A 24,596-nucleotide genomic window follows, 5' to 3' on the forward strand; every position below is an offset into this window, starting at 1 on the left:
TTTCTAAAACTTGCCATTCATAGCTCAGAGACAGCAGCGCTGTGCTCAATAAACTTTGTTCACTCCGACAGGTGGGAAGTACACACGAGCAGAGTCGCACAAAGTGGAGCATCAAACACGAAAAGGGGGAGCGCGCATGGATACCTTGACTTATGGCACGCAGGTGTCATAAGAAAAACACGAGCATTCAAACTGCTTAGCTACCAAGAGAGATAATTGCGACGTGTGCAAAATCTAAGTTACACGAGTTCGCCTTTCCATTGCGATAAGCAACCATGATGTAGCCATAGTTGGGAAAGCTCGTTGCAATAAAGAAACCAGCCGATATCGATGGTGCGTACGGTGCCTGCAAAAATCAATAGGAGAGTAAGGCAAGTGCATGCACGAGGGCAAGGCTATTGCAGGTAACTAAATGTTTTGCCCACTCTAATATTATGTGTGTAAATCACGTCTGAGTGGAGTCTCTTTTGCAGGGGAAGCAGTTCCACCCGCCCGTGGTTCGGATGCACACTGGAGCTGGTCAGAGGGTGTGTGCGTGCCTCTCTGGCCAGCCTGTCCTGGGGAGGGGGTCAGGGAGTGGGAGGAGGGAAAGGGGGGGGAGGCTGGTCCCACTGCTGCCCGAGGCTCCCTGTGTCCTTTCTGCGGAAATGACACACGGAGCCCCGTCACGTCACGCGAGAGCGCGCGGACACGCAGCCGCCGCAGCACAAAGCAAAGGGGCAAGGGGGGAAAAACACGGCGCGGGGCAAGCGACCCGCCGCAGCCACCGTCCCACGCGCGACAGCGACCACGCTCCCCACCCGAGAAAGGCGCTCTGCAAGCCTAACATACAACCGTGCAGGTACGGGGGGGGGGGGGGGGACCAAGTAAAAGTGGGGGAAACGGGCTGCTCCTACGGGACCAAGGACAACTCCGGTCGGAGTCTGCAGAATATGTCCCTGTAACTAACATGCATAACGGAAGGGAGCTGGGGGGGACAGGTCAGTGCCCATAGGTTCCCCACGCAGCCCAGTGTCTGGAGGGTGGCCTCCTCACTTTTAAGTCTGGGGGGCTATTGTGCTGGGGACGCCACTCAGGATTCGTGGACCCTCACTGCTCCACGGCCCTGCGTGTGCGTGCGTGTCCCGCTGAGAGTGGCGACGTCACAAAGGACGCGCGTCCGTGGCGTGGGACTGGAGCAACCGAGCGCGAGGACTCCAGTGCCGCGAGTGCGCCACCCGTGACTGGCTCTGACTGGACGTGGGCAGGGCGGGGCGGAGCCTATGGGGGCCGAGCTTCCTCCGCCCCCCGAGACGCCGCTCTCCGCTTCTTGCGTTGGTTGCCTGGGGTAGAGACTTCTCCTGATTTTCTTTTTTTTTTATTTTGAAAAGGGGAGTAAGTAGCCCTTGGTGTTTTTCGCAGCTCGAAGACTGCTGAAAGCCCGGCTTATGCTGAGGTCCTCTCGCAGGCACCCGAGGTTCCCTGAAGTATTGTTTAGGTTGATTACATTTCACGCGCGGATCCTGAAATGCACCTAAGCCAATCACATTTCAAGAAAATATATTAAGTAGATAGAAATCTCAACACCCCATGGAGAGGCCATACACCGTGGAAATTCATTTTTGCTGTTAGTGAATACACCCCATCACTTCAGAGGGCCCTTACAAAATCATATTTTCGCGTTGCTTTTTTTAAAACGTCCCATTGTCAACCGGCGATCGCTTCCGAGCGTGACTGATCTTCCCTGTTCAATTTCTTGGCATTATGAAACAGGCCACTGGAAAATGAGGCTGGGCCCAATAAGCGCCTCAAAAATATAGGCCGCTTTGTCCCGGCGTTTCTCAGACACTGACTGCCCAGTAACAATGAACGTAGTTTGAGGCGTTTCTGTTAGTCGATAAAGTAAATGTTGCAAGTTGTTGCAGTCCGTTTCAAGCATTTACCTTACAAACCATCGCTATTGTAGTCCCTACATTTTAAAAATCGATTGAATACATCTGTAAAAAAAATAATCCAGTTACACTTTAAATTTAAAATAGTATTCGTCACGTTGCTTTAGCAAAAGCTTCGTTTCGAATTGTTCACACAACCCTATAACACCTAAATTACAATACCCAACCTCTGGACATTTTGTGCATTCTTCATACGTAAAATATCTTTGTAAATAAAATCTTATCTTTTTAAACCGACAACAGTTGGTCCTGGATCAGCGGATGCAAGAAGTCATGGTTACTGTCACCTGCAACATCTTCTAGATTTCAGCCTACATCATGGACACTTAGGCATCCCATCGGTGCTTGCTCCAAGCTGCATCTCATGTGTCCACATAATAGTCACATTTGTATACATAGCTCTCAACCATTTGTAGTGCAAAGGCGGGTGAAATCACCCGATTTTGTTTTTGGCGGGTGAGACGCCCATTGGAATGAATGGGCGTGCAGGAGGCTTGGCGGGTGAGTCAGCCCTTTACAAGGCGGGTGACACCCGCCAAAAGCGCGTGAGTTGAGAGCTATGTGTATATCCCCAGTGAACTTAGAGCCAGCAATTGACAAAGCCACCATTTGAAAAGTCATCATTTGTCTAGCTCCACCCCATGTTTTGGTGTAGGTACGTCCCTGGCAGAAGACCTGGTTAAAAAATGCAGCAGTGTCCCTTTCCTCTGAAAAATCTTAGCTCTCCTCAAGTGTAAGAAACGATTGTTTGATGCACAAATGTGCACATGCTTCTGACCTTTCTCACACAATGACTCCAATCAGATGAGTTTATCACAAAGGCTGTCTAAGTCTTCAACTTACAAAGTTGTATTGGACAGTTTAAGGAGAGCTCATGTTTTCAAATGTAAGCTGTCAGATGATCATTTCTGTCCTTAAGACTCATGACAAAGACATATTTTTGTTTTAAAATTGTTTTCGTGACTGTGTTTGTGTGCAAGTGTGTATGCGTGTGTGTGTCTGGGGAAAAGGCGCAATTTGTGCGCACTGAGAGCGACATGATTCAGAACTTGCAGAGATGTGGAGTCGGTGGATTTTGATGTGTTATGCGCAAATTTCACTATTGAAAATCTTTCGGTTGCGGATTACAGGAAATTAAAGAGATGCATTGCCGAGATTAGTGGAAACGAGTCTGTGAGCTTGGAATTCTTCACGGTGGCCTGTCAGACTATTGCGAGCAAAGTGTATCGCCGGATTGTTGCTGGCTACAAATGGAATGTTGGTCTATTGGATGAGTAGCGTAGACGGCTGGGTTGCGAAATCACTGCGGATTCGTCGCTTTAGTTGTGTGCAAACGTGAGGCTCTGCTCGATCAGTTTGTGTGAGAGCTCTAGGCAAATTAAAATTCTCAACCGGGTTTATTGGTGCCCGCAGAGGCTCAAGGGCAGGGGTATGTCTGATTCTGATATGTGTTGGTGTTGTGATATGGAGGTTGGCACTCTTGAACATTTACTATGGGATTGTGCCCGGGTCAGGGGCTTTTGGCAGGAGGTTTGTACTATGTGTCTACGGGTCTTGGATCGCAGTATTGATTTGGATTTTAGGACAATGGTTTTGGGCAGTAGTGGCTTACTTGAGGATTTATCTATGTCTGAGAAAAAGTTCTTGTTTAGGGGTGCGTCAATTACCAAGAAAATGATCTTGAGGGGGTGGAAGTCCCGGGTCCCGCCTAACTCAGATACTTGGGTTGATGAGATGATTTCTTTGGCGGTTATTGAAAATATGATTTTCAGAAGGCACGGGAAAGTACACTTACATGCTAAGGTCTGGGAGTTTTTTAAAAATATGTATTGTTTTTTTTTTTTCTTCGTCACCTGCAGATAGTATCAGGTTCCTTTGGATGCAATGTTGGGTGGTTGCTCTATTTTAGGTGATTTGTGTATTATGTGTGTTATGTGTTCTTGTGTAGCAAAATGTAAAAAAAGAATAAAAAAAATTACAAATATTAAAAAAATGATGCAGAACTTGGGTCAGCATGTGCATATATTAAGCTAGAATGCAGAATTTGATTTGGGCACCAGCAGCATGAAACATGAGCATATATTTTTAAGACAGGCCTTTTTTGGTCTCTAGCAGCTTGAAAATGTGTTTAACAAGGGCAATCCTGGCATGTATTGTCGAGACCCCCCCTCATAGATTTATTTGGACACAAAACACATGAAATGGGAAGAGACCTCATGATCTGATCTGGGCAGAACATACTTGAAAGTGGGGCACTGCTGGCATATATTGTTGACAGAGGCCTCCATTTTTTTTCTCAGGTGACAATCAACATTAACACCTATTATAAAATGAATGCAGTGTTTTCAAAATCTACTGGTCCACTCGCATTGGCAATGAGATTTTATGAAGGTCGAGTACCATTTTGTATGGTACTTGACCTTGCTGCAAATATGGGGATGTGTGAAACTTTTATTTGACATTTACTGCAAACAAACATTGTTTGCAGCAAATAAAAATTCACTGTGCATGGCTGGTCATTGGGAGGCAGTATGGCACCAAATATGAAGTTTGCCTATGGCGACATGCACCCTTTTACAGAAAGCCCTGGTTAATATTTAGTCACCCCATAGCACAGGGCCAGTGCCTTTCTCCTATGTTGAGTGTGTAAACTAAGGAACTTGCCCTGCAAGTCTAGTGGATTATTAAGAATGTACAAGGCCATGACATGCTACTCTGTGCTGTTTCTGAACCAGTCCCTTTTGAAGTGTTTTTATGTACCCTGCAAAGCAGAGTGCAAATTCTATATCAATTCCCATTTTTCTGAAATATTTGCTGTGAAATGCATGTTATCGACTCATTATTTAAAAAAATGTATAATGGGAACTGGATTAGTTCAGGTGTGCTTGCTTGGTTAATTTCAGGGAATACATATGCACTCCTCCATTTTACAAATTCACCAGCAACTAAAAGACCTTAGTGGTATAGTCGAGTGGGGCAAGGAAGCCCATGAGGGTGGCTAGGTAGGTCTTGCTACCTTCTTTGATCACACATTGGGAAAATCCCCTACCAACAAAAAACCAAGACTAGTTCGCCCTCACTCCTGCCACAGTGAATACTCCCCTGATCCTCACAGGAATAATTCTGTGCAAGAAGCCACAAGCTCCCACAATCCACCTGACAAGGTTACAGAAATCTCATTCTTACTGAACATGGAGATATTGTGCAGTAAATTGAGAAATGTTTCTGGCCTGGATCTTCCTGTCCTCATATGTCTAAACCTAAGTGGCCACGGACATGATGATCGCACAGGGGTTCAAAATGTACCCTTTGCCCTTAACTGGCCAGAAAACGGGCACACATTCCATTCCTCAAAGCACAATTTGGCAATTACTTTTTTGTCAGGACATGAACACTGCCCTGATAGCCTGGACAATGTAGTTGTGATTTCCAAGTGACCACTTGGTGGTGTACCATCCATTGTGAACAGTTAATCTCTGGTATCCCCCATTAAGAGATGGTTCAGCATCACTCAGAGGTACTTGTCCTCCCTAAGGTGTTGTTGCCACCTTTTGGCACAGGAGTTCCTCTGTTGTTTTGATTGTTCCGTATGAACTGGTGCTTGTCGTTGGTCGGCGTAAGGGGCAGATTGTCAGTGCTATTCTTCCTTGTACCCTCAGGCCTAATTTGATACAATTATTTGACTCCAAGGGTACACTGCATTTGCAATTAATTCTTCATCCATCCAACGTTCTTATTTGGAGTACATTTCTTCATACATACTACTCTCCTTCACCCTCTTCTAATCTCGTATACCAAACTACTTGCTGGAACAGTTAAATCATAGCTTATGTGACAAACATTTTTTAGAGCATCTCAGTTATTTGCTATAGCTCTAGCTCTGTCCAGTTCTCCAATTAATTCTAGCCCTTTTCCAATCAGGTCCAGAAATTGCAATGGGACAGTATGGGGACTGAAGGCATACTTCCCCACATGTACAAAATATAGACATAGGTGCCCACGGCTAAATGACCTGTTCTTTGGGAAGGTACCCACTCGAGAGTCTGCAGCCACACTATCCGTCTTTGTCCCGCCCACATGGGCAGTCCAGCACCAAAATGCTATGGCAATTCTCTTTTGAACAAAAGTACCAACAGCAACCCCAAACACGTGTTTTAGCCTTGTTGGGCCTCCTCAGTGAGGTGGAGCTGTGCCACATGTAGTTTCAAAGATTGCTAGAACATTTTTCATAACATGCCCTTCAGCAAGTGTTGGAACAGCTGACACAACCTTTCCTTTTCAAGCTGGTACAGATGCACACATTTAATTTAGATAAGTGTGTCTACTGCACCAATAGTAAATATGCTTCCTTGAATACAATAAGAAATGATCGCAAATGTTTATTGAGTTATGTTTGCAGGATTAATTTCAATATAGTCAGCCGACACGTGTTTCGACACTTGGTTATTCTCAGGGCTGTACATTTTTGTCGGTATATCGAAAGAATAATAACATATGGTTTGAAAAATTAAATAACAGCAGTTTTCAATAAATCAAGATAGTAAAGTAAATATAATATGTAGGCAAATGGTCGGGACATAGTAGAAAATACACAGACATAGATATGGCATCATATAAACACAGTAAATACTGTTGTTCATTCCATCATAGGCCATGTCTTGAATTCTCGGTTCTCAGTGCTCACTATTTCTGCACCATCATTCTTACAATTGATGTTTCTTTATTCTATTGGTGTGGTTCGGTTGTGTGTGGCACCCTATAACCCAAGCCGGGTAAGTGGATACAGGAATTCCCTGCCATTTAGTAGATTTGGTGTTTCAGCTCAGCCGTGTAGCATGCATTTTTGATATAGCACCCATTCTCTAATCTCATAATGCTGAGTCACATGATAATGGTATGGGTTGTTTTACCAATTGTTCTTGGTTGCGAGACCTATCAGTAGGATACATTTACATGGTTAAATGTAGCTGACTATGTTTAATTTGTTCTGAGGCTAACGTATGCCCTAGGTATCAGCCAAAATTGGGTCACTTACCCATGCATTTAGGTTGCTAATTCATAAGGGTTCAAATAGCACTTAGATCCTTGTTGCCTGGTCTTATTGTAATAGTCCTTCTTACAAATGTTATTCATGGATATATTATCCTGTAAGAAAAGTAAGGTGGTTGACATTCAGATAGATGTCTATAATAGCATGCTCAGTATGTTGTTACTGCCTTCAGTGGCCTTTCTATCAGCTCTAGCGCTGCATATTTACACCTTAATGTATATACACGTTTACTATAGAGCTTACACATCCTACTTTTGTATTTAGCGTGCACTCAGAGGTATCCCCCCTCCCATCCTGCTTACCTTCAAAGGCTGTGGCCATCCATTGGGTCAAGCCCCTGGCTCCGCGCGTGTGGAAGCAAGCCGGCACCATTTAGCTTCTTTATTTATGTGTTTATTTGACGTCTGATGTCTCGCGTGAATGCTCGTGACGTCTGGATGACATAGCACGCTGCTGTTGCCCATTAATAGTTGCTAATCAAAAGTGAAAACGATACGCACTTGTTATTTAAAGTTTATCTGTTCCTGTACAATAATCATTTTGCACATAGATGTGTTCAACAACGCTGGGTTTTGCTGATTAATTAGATTCTAGCGGGTAAGCCATTATCTACTTGTCAAAATGTTTTTTTCCCCTTCAATTATTTTTATGTATTCTTTTGCCTACTAACTTCGTTCTTGAAGTACACCGTAAACCTCCATTAGAACATATGGCTGGCAAAGGTGGGTTAGGTGCCGCACACAGGCCTAACCCTCCCGGTACCTGATACCAATATTTCCAAAATCATGTGCATATGTCTATTGTTTACAAAAAACATGAATTTAATGCTCTGCATTAAATCCCCTTTTCACACACCGTAAAAGGCATATGCACTTGGATTACATTTTTCGTAGTTTCAGTTTTAGGCCCCCCTCTTTTACCACATTTCGCCCTCATGAGACCTATGAATCTCAAATCATTCCTGTCTGCCATCTGATGATGTTCCTGGCAGTGAACGGCCAGTGGAAACCTATTGTCTTGGCGGTTGAGGTTGGCCATGTGCTCCCTGATTCATACACGTAGTTGTCTAATTGTACTCACCACATACAGGTTTTTACAGACACAAATAACAGCGTATGCTACAAAGGTGGTTTTACAATTAATAAAATCTCTGATCTTGATCATAGTACCATCCTTATCTGTGAAGTCATGACAGTCTGCATGTGCAAACTTGCACATGCTTCAAGTTCTTCATTTGTGGAAGCCAATCACGTTGCTCAACCAGTCACTGCCACTGGTCTGTTTGATGTCTATGAACTAGGATATCATCAATGTAGCGTCTCCACATGATGACATTCTTCAAAATGTTGTCGTTATTTAAGGCATGTGTCTGTTCATACTCCGCCATAAAAAGATTGGCCAAAGAAGGGGCATATTTGGCCCCCATAGCCCTTCCTTTTGTTTGGACATAGTATGTATCTGCAAAAAGGGATACATTATTCTCAAGAGTAAACCTGAGAAAAATCTTGAGCATTTCCACATGTAATCGATAAGGCGCTGAGAAGTCTCGAAGGTAGAGTCAATCGCTTTGATTGCTAAGTCGTGGTTAATGGATGTATACAGAGCTGTTCCATCCAATGTTGCCAAGATGTATCCTTCTTGCCACTCAATGTTAGACAATAGTTGTAACATCTGCGTGCCGTCTCTGATATAAGACGGAAGTGTTGGCACATGTTACATTATCGCATTGTCAATATATTTTGACAGACTCTCTGTTGCCCACCCTATCTCACTCATGATGGGGCGGACCTCTGGAAATTTCACAAATGCTTTGTGTATTTTAGTTAGGAAGTACATAGTGGGCATGGTTGGGTCAGTTATGCTCAAGAACCTTTTCTCATCATCCGATAAGAGTCCCTTTTCATGCCATTCCTGTATCAGTGAATGAAGATTTTGTACAATGGCTGTGGTTGGATACTTGGTCAGTTTGCCATGACATCCTGGAGTACTCAGATGTATCAAACCCATGCTGATGTTGTCTCTTGTGTTCATCACTACCACATTCCCACCCATGTCTGCCTCCTTAAACACTAAGTCCTTGTTTCCTGCGAGGTATGTTAGTGCCATTAGTTATTCTTTGCTCAGATTACCCCTAGTTCTCTGGGTCTTGGTATGTTGGCTGTTCAGGTGTAAGTATATGCTATTAGTTACAGCCTGGTGAAATGTCTCAATCAAACTTTCATTCGACAATTGCAGAGTACATTTTGACTTTTGTTTGAGTTCTTGCACTTTAAAGTTTCTAGCATATACCTCTAACATGTCTTTGTGCAGGACATCTGCCTCTGATTCTAGAGACCTCAGTAAATGTGTATTTACTATATCAGCTATTGTTAGTGAGCTTAAAGGATCTTGTTCTAGTCTTGGCACAAATGTGTTCACCTGAGATGCAAAGAATTTGTTGAATTTCAATTTCCTGACAAACTTAAAAATGTCTATCTGTATATTAGTGTAATCAGTCCCTGTAGTGGGAGCAAATGACAGTCCTTTATTCAGAACTTGCTCCTCCGCCTTAGTGAGCTGCCTGTCCGATAGGTTTACTACCAAGTTGTTGCTAGTCATTTTCCTAAATGTTTTTTGGAACCTGATCTTATTAATATACCTGTTGGTCCCATATCCTCGTCAGAGCTTCCTCCTACACTTCCTCCTGCTGCCCCCTAGCCCCCGGGTGTGGTGTTCTATATTGTAGTATTTAGTACAAGTGGATCTTGGAACCATACTTGTTTGGTGTTGCGCTGCGTACCTTTTCGGTACCTCCGTATTTGCTCAAAAAAACTCAGCCCTTGTGTTTCGTGTGTCTCTTTACTATTCATATGTTTTTCTGTATTAGTTGTTTTGTCCGAGCTGCTTGTTGAGGTTTTGGGTGTGCTCTCCCTTGATTTACTACGTATGTCATCAAATTTGGTCTGAAACGTGTAAACCCGGTCATCACGATAATCTCGTTCTTCCCGGGAGTATTTCCTGAATTTACATAGTTTTACCTCATCTTGATATAGCCATAAAATCTCATACATTTTGGCATTGTTTTTTTCTTTAATGGCTTCTGGACTTTTCATGTCCGTTATCTGTTGTCTGACTTTTTCTATTTGATCCTGTACTCGTGAATGCTCTCTGGTTGCACGTTCCACCAGAAGCTCCAGCATAACTTTTGAGCTTTGATTCAGGTTTCCTTCCCATTTATCTGCTAGATCCTGATCCTCCTTAGTGTCAGAATTGGGGAAAATAAGTATTCTTAACCCCCTCGGGATTTTCTCATTTTACAGGTAATTAGTTAGGGAGGCTTGCTCCCAATATTTGTTAATTTCTTTCTTTGAGAGACGTTCTAACTTTATATATTATTGTCTCAAGGTCTCTATCGTATTGTAATCACTCTTAAAGGCATTGCCAGTGCTCCCCTTTGGTGCAAACAGGGCAGCTCGGTCCTCATCCCTAGTTAATATATAGTTTGCCATGATGGCTCAGCATACGGCTATCAGAAGCACCTATACGGTTTGTACAAATGTTTTGAGTTGTGTATGCTATGACCGTCTTGTAGGTGTACTATGGCCCTTCAAGTTTTTTGATACGTAGGCTAGCTGCGTCCCCAACACTGAATGGTATTACCCTCACTTTCAAAGTTAAATGTTAGAGCTGAAAGCGTTGTGCTGGTAACCCGCGCTCTGCCAATAGTAAATATGCTTTCTTGAATACAATAAGAAATGTTTGCAAATGTTCATTGAATTATGTTTGCAGGATTCATTTCCATATAGTCAGCCGCCACGTGTTTTGACACTTAGTCGTTCTCAAGGCTGTACATTTTTGTCGGTATATCAAAAGAATAATAACATATGGTTTGAAAAATTAAATAACAGCAGTTTTCAATAAATCAAGATAGTAAAGTAAATATAACATACCAATGTAGGCAGATGGTCAGGACATAGGAGAAAATACACAGACATAGATATGGCATCATATAAACACAGTAAATACTGTTGTTCATTCCATCGCAGACAGTGTCTTGAATTCTCAGTTCTCAATGCTCACTATTTCTGCATCATCATTCTTACAATTGATGTTTCTTTATTCTATTGGTGTGGTTTGGTTGTGTGTGGCACCCTATAACCCAAGCCGGGTAAGTGGATGCAGGAATTTCCTGCAATTTAGTAGATTTGGTGCTTTAGCTCAGCCGTGTAGCATGCATTTTTGATATAACACCCATTCGCCAATCTCATAGTGCTTGAGACACATGATAATGGTATGGGTTGTCTTACCAATTGATCTTGGTTGCTGGACCTATCAGTAGGATAAATGTACATGGTTAAATGTTGCTGATTATGTTTAATTTGTTCTGAGGTTAACTTATGCCCTAGGTATCAGCCAAAATTGGGTCACTTACCCATGCATTTAGGTTGCTATTTCATAAGGGTCCAAATAGCGCTTAGATCCTTCTTGTCTGGTCTTATTGTAATAGTCCTTCTTAGAAATATTATTCATGATATATTGTCCTGTAAGAAAAGTAAGGCGTTTGACGTTCAGATAGATGTCTATAATATCGCTGATCAATATGTGGTTACTGTCATCCGTGGCCCTGTCATCAGTGGCCTTTTTATCAGCACTAGCGCTGGGTATTTACACCTTAATGTATAGTGGAGATGTATAGGTCTACAGTTTTACTACAGAGCTTACTCATCCTACTTTTCTATTTAGCATGCACTCTGAGGTATCCTCTTTCTCGCATCCTGCTTGATGGTTGCTCGACACAGTGACAATTGAAACTCGTAGGTTAGACAGAGAATGATTCAGAGGCATATCCAGCCTCTGAATCATTGAGAGAGTGGAGTATGTCCCAGTGGAGTATGTCCTTTGCTGGTGACATACTCGTTGCCTTTTATTTTTTTCAGAGTATAAGTCTGCTGACTGTATTTTCAGCTTTTTATAGTAGTTGATTTTTGGCAGTCGGACAGTCCTGCATATAGAGTGCATTGGCATTATTTTTGAATTGACCATGGCAGCTACGAGCGCTCTGCGGTTCTCTTTTGGGACAAAAGGGAGAAGAATCCAAACTATGCCTTTGCCTGCCTTTAGAATGCCCAAATGGGAAGTGCTCACCTTATTCAAGAACTAAAAATGGAGACCGTGTCTCTAAAAATGCTGTGATCTCACTTGACTACGTGGTGCATCGACAGGTCAAAGCCATGTATATGTTCCATAGATGTTGTTTGTGAAAGTCCCCTTTTGTGTAAGATCACCAAATATGTCCCCAGCAGATATGTTCTGTAAACCTTTCTCCGTCAAAGAAGGCAGACCCATCACTTCTTGCCCCCTGTGTTTTAGAACACTCCACCAGGCCACATGCACCACGCTCATAACCTCATATAATACATAACCGTGCTAAAGATACTCTTACTCGCCGTATATGCCTTTTCCTCTTTTATCAGGCAGAAAAGAAATTGCTCAGATCTTGTTGTAGCTGTTCAAGTCGTTTTTCGGATCAGGTAATTTAAAATACTTGCGCTTAGCAGCAAAGGTCCAAAACCCTAGTGGCTTTGTACTTTGCAGATGGGGAAAACCTCTTGCAGACACATCAAGACACAAAGGTCGGCGATAATCAATTTATTGAGAGAGGGAGAGGAGGACAGAGAGAGAAGGAGAAGGAAGTGGAGAAGGAAAGGGAGTAGTGGAGTTGCTAGGTCTAGAAAAGACCTGGGGCTAAGCTGATGTCGGAACTGTTGGGACTGGGGGCTAGCTAGTCTTTTGGCTGTAGCTCCTGAGATTCTATCCGGGGCTACAACCAAAAGATAAGGGGCTATAGCCCCCTTAGCCCCCCCCTAGCAACGCCCCTGAAAGGGAGAGAGGTCAGTAGGAGGAGAAGAGTGAGAGGGGAGGTAAGAAGTGAGGACGGGGAGAGATGGCTGGAGAGAGAGAATGAAAACGAACAGTGAGTTGTAAAGTCCCTTTGTATGTGTGTCAGCGACGTCTTATGGTTCGGGGCGACTTTCCATGCCTTTCTATGCCCTCTTATGAACTGTCATGTTTGGGTTTGTCTCTGAGCTTCCCTGCACTAACATGCTCAAATCCTACATTCCAATCAATACACTGCATGTATATGTACTAAGCCACCCACAAATGGCAGTTGAACACAGTGGTGTAAATGCAAACCATTTAAAAGGGGATACCACAAGGGCTGGGCGTAGACTTTGGAGGAGGGGGTGGAGTTCTGAGGAGGTGGAGCTTGCCGTTGAACTCCGCCCAAAGGAAATGTTCAAAATAATAGTTTAAATATTGGGCAATTGCTTTCATGCTGCTTATTTCCACACTCCAAACTGTACAGCAATTCCACTTTAAATCACTTCCATGGCAGTGGTGCACTCAAAATACTGTTAGTAATGGATTAATTTTTAGGACATTAAGGGATACTTAGACACGCTCTACAGTAGAAGGCTACCAGGGTATCTCAGCAGGTTGAGTGACCGTTGCTGAGACATTATATATTAAAAATTGGTTGTTCATCGTATGACCTTTTGCAATTCCTTATAAATAAAACAAATGCTATAAAATGTGTTTGGCCAGGGGATGGGTTGGGCAGGTTGCTTAATTATATTCACGGCGTAGGTGGGAGTATTTCTGCCCCTGTAATGAAAATCTAAAGTGGGCACCCATGAACCCATAGTTTAATTTCCTAATAACTGCTGTTGGCACAACACAAGCATTTATTTGTGATTAAGCAGTTTGACAAGCATATAACATCTTTTATAAATATAACCTGTGAGAAAACACAAAGGAAGGGGCACAAAAATGACAGGGTATTTGTGTGGTAGTCTGACAAAAAAAAACAGATACCAAAGAAAACTAGTGAATGCAAGTTTAAGCAGCATTTTGGAGTTTGGAAATGGGGTTTTTTCCCTGTGAAAGTGCAAGTTGCACATTTGGAAAACAATAGTGTGCCCAGCATGTAGGTAGCCTGCTTTTAACAGTGACCCCCCCCTTCCTCCCGCCCCCAGTCATAGTCATTGCCCATTGATTCCCGTGGTGTCCATTTCAGGCCAGAAGAATGAACACAGGCTATGCAAATATAGGCTGCAAACACGCGAATGACGGCTGGGGAAAGGAGCACACTGCAGATTAGATCATGAGTCCCCAGCTTCCTTCCACGAAGCAAGGGGCTCGGTAAAGGCTTGTCGGGGATGAGGCAGGCTGGGTCCGAGATCCCGGGAGCCATATAATAACGGATCTCGGACCTGGCTAGATCCGACCCATTGACCAGCACTGGTTGAACATCAGAACACTACACCACCACAACCAACTTACATACCACACCCCAGGGCAATGCTTCCTAGCACCATGGGCATAAGAGGCTCCCCTTCAGACACAAACATATTTATAATCTCAACACAAACACCTAGAAACTGATCTACATGCAAGGCTTGGGATACTTCTGGTCCACACGCATCCACACAATGCAAAGCTGTCTTGCATTCCACCCCGCCCTCACTAGTCTAGCCCATCCTCCTCTCTTTTGGATGCTCTAGAGTGCCTGGAGACCATGCACATGGAAGCAGAGCATGGTATAAATTCCAGTTTCTTAACCTAACACAATATAAAAGTAATTTGTTATTTAATTAGGATCAGGATACACATGCGTAGTCCAAAAATAAATTGCTATTGAAGTAGAATGACCAATGACTATGGTCACAGCTGCACAGAGCTGCAGAGTTGATGGAGTACATGCACTTGGAAACATGTATTGTTTGTACAATTAATGTTCGATTTACAAAAAAAAGAATACTGATGACGGACTTTAACCACGAGAAAATGTAAGGGGTCATATTCTTGCCGCTGGCAAAAACAGGCAATTGCAGTCTATTGAAGGAACAGATGTTCCAAAATGTCCATAGAAATCCCTGTTTCCAATGCTAAGTTTATGGAGAAATTTGATTCAGAGAAACAATAGGTAGTACTCGGCACAGTTTGACTGATGTGAACCACTGATGCCCATCTGATGGTGGTGTGCTCTGCTGGAATGGACGATGAAATAATTCCTACTCTCTGGCAGCCTCAGAAGTCATGATTGTGTAAAGTGAGAATCGGGGTTGTGGATCGAGTGGTCAATCTTTCAATCAGAGCAAGTGTGGAAGTTCTTGGCCTGGCCACAGTGCGGGCCTTGAAGCAGTCGACGTTGGAATACATGTTTAGGTTCAAAGTGGTTTCTCGGAAAGCGTACATCATTGGCCTGGTGGTGGAGGGTTTGGGAAGATCAATACCTTGTGTGACAGATCCGTGGTTGTCGTCCCCTGTTCATTAGGGGAAGCCCCTTTTAGTGAGAACTCACTCCCCTCTAAAAGTACTGGGACAGGGAAGAATATGAGCTACCTAAGAGAAGATCCATTTCCCGGGAACTGTGACGAGGACGTTCCCCAATGACTCACAAGGGAGTGAAAAGAGCAGTACTGTGACGAGGGAGGACTGTGGATGAATGAGAATTACCTGCAAGAACCACATTCAGCACCCCAGTGTTTTCCAAATTCCTATTGGTCAGAGCCAGGATAAAAGGAAAGACAGACTCAGGAAGTGTGAAGCAGTAGAAGAAGAAGAAGAAGCTGTGGACCATAGGCTCTGTCAGAAGCAGGGGGAACCTTTGCCAACTGGCAAAGCGCTGAAGATTGGGGAACCCGGGGTAACCCTTTGTCAAAGGTCCTAACAGAGAGCCTAACCCTCCCTGGGAGAACAAGAGGAACCACATTCTGCAGAGCTGCTGCAGCACACCCGAAAAGGGGGGAAGTCTGCAGAAACCCAAAACTGAAGCAGAAAGACCCCAAGTCCGACCAAAGACTTCCGGGAGAAACCACAAAGGTACTGGGGCCACTGGGATGGTTAGCAGGGGCAGAAGGGAACAGTGGGATACCCTGACCCAACTAAACAGGGGAAGAAGGGAAACCCGGGGAAGCAAAGTACCCTTCCAGAGCCCCAAGAAAGAAAGTAAGGAAGACGGGTCTGGGACCCGCCCCCAATGAAGAATACCATCATCAGTCATCGTCCACATCGCAGTACTTGACAGGCTAGTGAACCAGTTCTGCTATGTTGTCACAAAAAGAACCTTACGGGTTTGAAATCAAGGTGAAACAAGGCGAGAGAAGACGAGAACAGGTGTTGTGAGAACTGTATGAGAGAAGGAAGGCACTCTCTTGACATTTTAAGGTGTCTAAAGAAAACCAAGAGCCGGGAGACATTTTCCCTGGCATTTGTAACCGCAGTGAGAAGCCTGAGTGAGAGCAAGAGAAGGGAAACAAATCTTGGCATTAACATTTTAGCATTCGCTTTCCTTTTGTGCCCAATAACTTTGTTATTGTGGAACTTTGTTTGTTTTGCACCGTTTGGAACTTTGTTTGTCCCCAAATTGGAACCCTTCTTGAACACTAATTCACTCTTCTGGATCAAGAAGACTCGCATCTTTTCTAGTTTAGCTGTTGAAGTAAGGAACTGAAAGAGGTTTTGGATACAGGATGGTGGACTATATACTTTTTACGGACATCCTGACAGAGTCCTGAGTATTTGGTTTGAGGCAGGGAAACCCTTCTTAGTAATAGGTCAAGGTAGGTTTTCCCCTTATTTTCGTTTGAATAAAGGTTTATGCCAACAAACATATCACTCCTTTGTCTTGTCTCCCACCTCTGCCCCCTCACATCTGTCGGTTATTTCTGTTATTGAAGAAAACTGTAGAGTTGCAAACAACTGGACAGTTCTGGGCCTGCGGCCAGGGTCATAAAAAGGCTGGCAGGTAATCCCCTTATTCTTGGGAACATTGATGCAGGTAGGCAAATACTTGCACCAGCAGTTTTGCAGATGTAGATGTAGGGAAAAAGTTTTTTTAATTTAAGCGAAAAAGAAAAATACTGATTTACAAAGACTGCTCTGAGAACGCTCAGAGCGGTCTTTCTAAATCTTAATTGTCACAACCCTGTCACACACAAGTGTGTGCAGGGGCTGACAGGCGATTCAGGACGGGCAGGGGGAAGACAGCAGACAGCAGACAGCTGATATGTAAGTGCGTGCATGTGTGTATGTTATAGGGAGAAGGGGTATGTCTGCGTGTGATTGTTTCTGTGTATTTGTATGAGGGGCCGTCGGCTATGGTTATGGCAGGGGGGTTATGTGGTTTGAAAGAGGGTTGGGGATGAACCCCCCCCCCCAATTTCACAGAGCAAATGGGAGAAGGGGGGAGGGGAGTGATATATTTCAAATATAAAGGCTGCACTAAAAGGGCAGAACATTTCTTTTGTGTGCAGCCTTTAATATTCGAGAATATCACATAGAACCACTTGCCCAGCATCTATGATCTCTGCTGGTCTTCTAGCCACCCGCTACTGGCTGAGAATTGGTTATCTGATGTTTAATTCCACTAAATCCAAAGTGATCTATCTCCCTGCCCTGAAACACATTCTTACTTACCTTCTTCAATCTGTCATCCCTCAAGGGCATCCATTCAACAGTAATCTAAAACTCCAACAATTCATCACTTCCACTGCTTTGTCTGAATTAATTCACTAAACATCAGAGCAATGCACCCTCCCCTTACCCACTATTCAACTAAAACTATAAAATCCAATCTAGTACTTGGTCCACTTGACAGTTCTGCTAGCCTCCACGTTGGACCACTGTTTACTCTGTTTTGCTCCCTTGACAAAATCCTTAATTTTGCAACTCAACCATGGTACAACCTTAAGGCCTGATTCATGGAACGTTTTTTATGGGATTGCACCATTATAAAACACTTCGATGAATCAGGCCCTTAATCTCGCCTCTCATCCCATCACGCCACTGTCTCTCAATGTTCCTCTAATCACTCTATAACATTTCTGTTGATCTGTCTCATACACTATTGCTGACTGTTTCTGCAATTGCTTTACATGTCTTCACTTTTTACATTCTCATTATATTGCTTTCCCTTTATTTATTTTACATTTCTCTTCTATCCATTTTTCCTTCAAGCTGCTGCTTGTCATTGATTCTTTACCTATCTTTGCAGCCAAATCATAACATTGACACTGCATTCTACTGCACTAATCTGTTACTTTCTCTTTACTGCAACATGTTTATCTCGGCTGCCACCTGTTTTTCTGTTAAGTGGCCTTGCTTACTCTGTCTCATTGCTGCTGCATCAGAATGTGCTATTAATACAATTAATACAAAGTATGCAACACATCGAACTTTCAAATGGGAACTATACCTTTGTGTCAGGTACATATGAGCATTCATGCTTTACATGTCTTCTAGAGGTTTACTAACACACCTTTCATGCAAATTCCCAGATGCATAGTAAATGTCATGTGGGCACATTTGCGTTGCACCTGATGGCTTGGGGAGCCAAACGTAAGTCCTGGAAGCTGTTGGTGCCATTCTAAGCAGGCTCTCCAGGCTCTATCCAGGAGTTAAATAGCTCCCAGCAATTTCGAACCCTGCAATAGCCAGGGTTCCTCTTCATGTGGCTGTAAATGGCCACTCAACAAGGGCACCTGGCATTTTCCTGCACTCTCTTTAAAGCTGTTTCTATGTCTTGCATTGCAGGACGGCCACGTGTGCCAGCCGGAATACATTCATTGCACATTACAAATTGTCTTTGGTTGGTCCAGCGGCTTCTTTTGGGTTAGCTGCATACTTTGCTGTATCCAACTGATTATGCGGAGTAAACTGTGCACTGGTTCACAGCCTTCTCAATTTTTAGGTTTTTATGGCATGACAATATCCCTAATACTACTGTTCATGTCCTCAATAAGCATGGGCGTAATTTTAGGGGGGGACAGGGGTGTTTGTCCCCCCCCAACTTTCATGGCACACCATTTTGTCCCCATTCATTTGGCTGGGGCACCTTTTCTTCAGATGTCATGTCCCCCTCAACATTTTCAACAAAGTTACTCCACTGTCAATAAGTATAGACTGTGACTAGCAAGTGGGATGAATGGGTACTGCCCTTCTTCATTACCTTTCTACTTATTAACTCCTCCAATCCACCCCCAAACCCATCCTGCCCTCTAACGCGAGACATTACACAGTCATTGGAACACGTTGCTATGACATGTGGATCCCAGAACGTTGACACTCGTCATATTCTGGAAAACCTTTTTAGTGGGCACCAAGGTGTCTGTCACCCTCAATGAGTAAGGACTATGACGAAAAAGATCAGGTTTCAGAGTGATGGGGATCGTTAGAAATGAATGTGTGCATTGCGCTGGATCACAGGCTTAAAGAACAACGTGTTCTTTTTCACTTGATAATTCTTCTAGGACCATTCGATAAGAGCTCATGTTATTGTAAACGTGGATGTTAATGTGTTCAACAGTGTTTAATGTTGTTCAACATTTTCACACAAAAACACAACAGTGACAAGGGGACAAACTGAATAATTTGACATTTTACAATGATTATTATTTTCTGTTTCATGAATCTAGTTTGTTACAATAAAACTGTCTTAAAACACAGGATTGAAAACACAAAACATAGATTTGCTAGATCTAAATCCCATGTTGATCAGTGTTTCTGTGCTAATCCAAATTATCCTTGCATTTCAGCGACACTGAAGATGAATTCAATTGATTTCTGTAATGAAGACGAAGGTAACACATGCCTGATTCTGGAGATTTCCCATCACCGCAAAAGTAAATGAGTTTCTATAAATGATTTTCTTTTTGGATTGTTTGTTATTGATGCTGAGAATCACCGCACCTAAAAAGCAGCAATGTTATAGCACTTACGGGGCATGCTTCAGGCATGTGATCACTGGGAGGGTGGCTTGGTGTTAATAAAACTGTCCAGCATATCGATGTATTTGTAGGTCTTGGAATATCTTAAATGAAATATATGCACTGCATCAATACGCCAATGCTCTCGTTATCACTAGGCCTTTTGTGTGCTGCACTGACTCCATGCAGTCGTATGATGGCGAATGCCAACAGCCAAGATCTGGTTTGCAGCGAGCTGTTTAGCTCTTGCTTGGAGTTTAGAAGAGCCCCATAAGCAAGCCACCAACCGCTTTCTAGAGCTTCCTTTGACTCCCTGGCCAACTGGTGCTGTACAAACAGAAGACGTGTGTTTGGGAATGTGTATAGTGTTAGGGCGCATCTAGACGACATTTAAAGCATATTGGACAATTTGTAGTGGACACAAAGGTCATCATTTGCATCTCAAGTGAAAGAGAGGTTCGTGATGACATATTTACATGCTCTGCATTGCCTAGAGCAAGGGTCTGCAAACTTTCACTAGCCACTTGCTTTGGACTACAATTACCATTATCCTTAGCCATCATATTCAATAGTGACGAATCATGGGAGTCATCGTCCAAAACATCTGGAAAGCCACAGGTTGCAGACCCCATGCTAGAGCTAGCTCCTATTTAGGGTGTGATGACTGATGCCCTGGAGCTGATTTTAATTTGCACACAAGTGTTCATTTTGATCCCTGCAAGGGCCCTCGTGAGTTCATATGATGACTGGCATGCTGCACGAGTGGATACTGTAGTCTACAGAAAGCTCCCAATTTCTTAAAGTGAGCATACATTTAGCTTGTATTCCTCTCAGTTCTGCAGTTTGAATTTAGCAACCGTGACAGGCTAGGACTCAAGAGATTGAATCCCACCTTATTTATTCACTGGTATCATGCGAGAAATGACAACCCAGGATTGTGTGGGGTTTGGGAAGAGCCTAGCTGTAGGTCTGTTCTCAAACAGTATGGAAGAACAGGGTATTAGGGTAGGTTTGGTTGAACGCCTACTGGTTCTATAGGAAAATTCTGAAGAAAACGTAATAGAGTCTTTAGAGGAAAATAGTGTCAGGATGGTGGATGCAAAATATGTCTATGAAAGGTGTTCCTAATCTATTCAAGGGCCTAGTGCCATTAGTCCCAAAGACGAGTTGTTAATCTGCTTCCAGTGATGTTGCATCCTCATCTAGGAAAGAGTCTTTCAGTTCATACAGAATCTGGAGGTTGTCTTAAGAGCCTAAATATACTTCTTGCTAGGCCCTTCATGTGGGGTCCCAATGATATCCATCCAGGTAGGTCTCACGATGCACACCTGCCGGGGCAAGATTTCGGATTCTAGCCCTCTTATCATAGTGGTTCTTCTCTTTGCTTTTGGGAAGTAATACTCCATCTGATTGGCTATTTTCTGTGCAGGTTTTTATCCGCGCCCTAAACCTGGGTTCTCAAAGTTTGCAAAGTTTCAGCTGCAGCTACCGCTCATATCTGTGGTATTCCTCCCAGCTCTATGTTCTCCAACTTCACTATGGTATGGTCAAAAAAGAAGAAGGGGCGAGGCGCGCACTCCAGTTCCTGGCCAATATATTACCTGAAAAAAGGTTGCTGGGTTAAATCCCAAAGTGTCCAGTACATTCACTGGGTTAAATCCCAATTGCTGCCCAATTGTTCACAGGGTTGATTCCCTTCTTGCACTATTGTTCTCCTTCTAGCGCTTTTGTGTCGCCAACACTCATCAGGGCGGCTGAGTTGCCTTTCTGTTCAGGTGAATCCAATATAATTGCCGTTGCAGTCTCTAGGAATTGTGGTAGCTGTAGTGAAACCATTTTAACAATTCAGGTGACCAGGAAAAGACTCCCCTCCAAAAACACACATCTTACCCGTAGCAGGGGGAGGGGGAATACCATAATTTTGGCTCTCCAATGTAGGACATAATGACCCCGGTGCTGCAACCTCTGGAGTCCGGATCTCCACAAAGTAATTGGTCAAAAAAGATGTTGGTCATCCAGAGGCTGCAGCACCGGGGGCATTATGCCCTACATTGGAAAGCCATAATTATGGTTTTCCCACGTCCCCCTGTTAAAGGAATGGTTCGGTCAGAAATTTGTATTGTCCCTACGGGTCGGCCATGTGTTTTTAAGCCTAAGTCGGTTGATCGTAGAAAAATTTCCTATGGACCTTACCCGAGTTTTCGTCTACTAAACACACGCGAAAACAGGCAGCAGGGTGCCGCCATTTTTTGATAATCTTATCACTTGCCCCATCGCCCTGGGTGGCCTGCTTTTGCGGCACTAATTCATATCCCCTGCCCCTGAGCCTGATATCAACAAAGCATTCATATTCTCCGTGACGTTAATGGGCTGCGTAGCCAAACGCGCCCAGTCGTCTTCTACGCGACTTCACACAGAACCCGGAAACCAACACAGATCATCTCACAACACAGTGCGCCACAATTCGGAATATGAAACTGTAGTTTAAAATCAAACAGCAAGATTGTACATTTGGTAAAGTAAATTTATTTGGCATTAAATGTTCAGAGAATATTCAGCAATCAGCATATTAAATCGGAATGGAAATTTCTTTCTTTGCTCTCGATCCGCAAATCCACTACAGTTTATCGTGAGTCACGCGCTGTTCCTTTACGGTACACAGGGTGTTGGTTTTCGTTAAAAGAAGCACTTTGGTCGCACGGTGAATCGCAAGGCTGTTCCATCAACTAGGCGCTAGTCCACCGTAAAGGTTGATATGTTGCTTCTAGCCGATAGTACTGCGTAAGGGCATATGGGCCCTTGGCGATCGTCCCATAAAATAGTCAAGGTAGTGCAGTTGTTTACAAGAAGCTGCAGCTAGCGATTGAAGAATCCGTCGGCCGGGGTCTGGATTAGGTGGCAGTCGCAGTACGGTAGGATGTACCTGTTTTGAAAACATAAAAATTGAAATTAGTCTCACCAGCCGATCTTTATTACTATTATTCATTTTATTTATTAGGGCCGAGGTGAAACTATTTGCTTGCGAGGATAGTGCAAAGGAGTATGTTCAGCTCTAAAAGCAATGCGAAAACTGACGAAAGAAATCAAGGATAACACACAATGTAATGATTTATTAGCCTTGAACCACTGAGAAACGACTGTTTGTCTACATGCGTGTCGAATGGGGACATGCATGCCCATGTCCCCGGTAGAAAGACAATCCCACACATTTTTTACTTGCTCTTCATTGTAATATGCCACACAGTACAACTTAACCTGGCTTAACGGTATGCTATTGGTATTATATTCCGGTATAAAATCGTCTAAAGAGTTACTTACATTATATTTGCCATTTCCATTGTCTCCGCGTAATGCTGTCTGTAAATTCCACTCTGTTTGTGCCAACGATTTTTCATATACTGAACTAACATGAAACTTGATCTATTTTCAAAATTTTCAGCCTTATCGTCTCTTACGTTATTGCACCCCTCCTTCAAATGAAGTCCTTTGGGAATGGTGCCTGTCTCTCAAGGTCAAAAAACAGTAGAACCTTATACTGCCAGTGCGAGTCGTGGGCCTCTCCAGCCCGCGAACAAAAAAATCAAAGCTTGTGACCTTAATTCTAAATGAGCATACATTCCTACTTTGCAACATCCCGTGTAAAGCCATCTGTGAGAACTTGAATTTTGGACTCCATCTTAGTACTAGGCCTCACTGTGCTAATGCGAACTGGCTTCTCTCCCATCTGCAACGCCTTGCTTGGTGCGTTCCAAGGCCCCCAAGTTTGTCTTCGTTGTCCGCAAGCTTTGCAGCCCCAGAGAACCATAACTATGGAGACATTGACTTTTTTGGGGAATGTGAGGAAAAGTATAAAGTACCTGAGGAGTTGAGCTGAAAGTGAGATTTATTGTTTGTTTGTTTTATTATTTGTAATGCGCAGGCCTCCCCTCAGGTAACAGTGCGCAGCATTTACATGAGATTGCGAAGATTAGTTACAACAACAAAAATATATACATACACATATTGAAAAGGTCACCATTATGAGGTGAATAGAGGGAGAAGTCAAAGATGACACCCAGGTTGTTCGCCACTCAGGATGGTGAAGGGAGTGGTTAGGGTTAGCATACTTCATATGCACACTGTACAATAACATTTCTTTCAAAAAGACAATCAGATTATAATCATTTATACCAGGATTTGTACTTCTCAACGAGCCCTGCTTTGGGTGGACATGGTACAGTGGGAATGGCAATGTTTGGTGGCAATGTATCTGTGCTGTGCACAGAATCGCTCAAAATTCCATGTGTGCGCATCTCTAGTACATTAACAATAAGGCCTTTAACATAGTCGAATTCCATTTCCTCATATACTGGTTTGACCACCCATTTTTTACTTCTTTTTGTAAAGGCTGTAGTGTAGCGAAGCATCCCTACATTTCCCGTAGTCCTAGATTGTTCACGGCACACGTTCTCGGTATGTGCCAAGACCGCTAGTAGAGTCCTATGTTTCATGCCCTGTATGCCGAAATGCAATCGCTTTGGCCTGTACTTTAGGCACATATTGTGGAACACCTCCAAACCTCCTGTGTGACAGAATTCTGTCAGTCCCCTCAAATCTCTTGATAGAGTTTTATCAAACACAATCTTCACAATGGCTTTGTGTGTAGGTGAAGATGGAATCAACCACTTCTTCTTCTGTGCCTCCTCTGGGGACAAAGGGCCATGTTCGCATTGGTGGAAATGTTGGTTTTCTGTCCAGCGGTGAACGTTAGTACAGTGGTGCATTAGTGACCGCCATTTTTCAAGTAGAATTTCCACTGACCCTTCACAAGTTTTAGAGCTCCACCAAAGATGGTTGCTGATAGACTGGGACCACTGTGAAATACTT

At 43.4% G+C, this 24,596-nt stretch overlaps 1 protein-coding gene across 2 annotated transcripts in view; it reads left to right on the forward strand.

The window, feature by feature from the left end:
- Positions 1–651: 651 nt before the first annotated feature.
- The window catches only part of BEND3 (BEN domain containing 3), a 64,826-nt gene continuing 40,881 nt past the window's right edge, over positions 652–24,596 (forward strand). Inside the window, exons 1-2 of one of the 2 annotated variants that reach the window (XM_069606568.1) lie at positions 652–841; positions 19,560–19,646. In XM_069606568.1, the coding sequence (XP_069462669.1) occupies positions 19,571–19,646 (76 nt within the window). In that variant the 5' untranslated portion in view covers positions 652–841; positions 19,560–19,570. Of the gene's footprint in view, positions 842–1,166; positions 1,328–19,559; positions 19,647–24,596 lie in introns of those variants that run through there. The other variant, XM_069606569.1, reaches the window with a different exon arrangement.

Source organism: Ambystoma mexicanum, chromosome 4p (assembly GCF_040938575.1).
Source record: "Ambystoma mexicanum isolate Mex_15411 chromosome 4p, UKY_AmexF1_1, whole genome shotgun sequence".
Taxonomy (NCBI): domain Eukaryota; kingdom Metazoa; phylum Chordata; class Amphibia; order Caudata; family Ambystomatidae; genus Ambystoma; species Ambystoma mexicanum.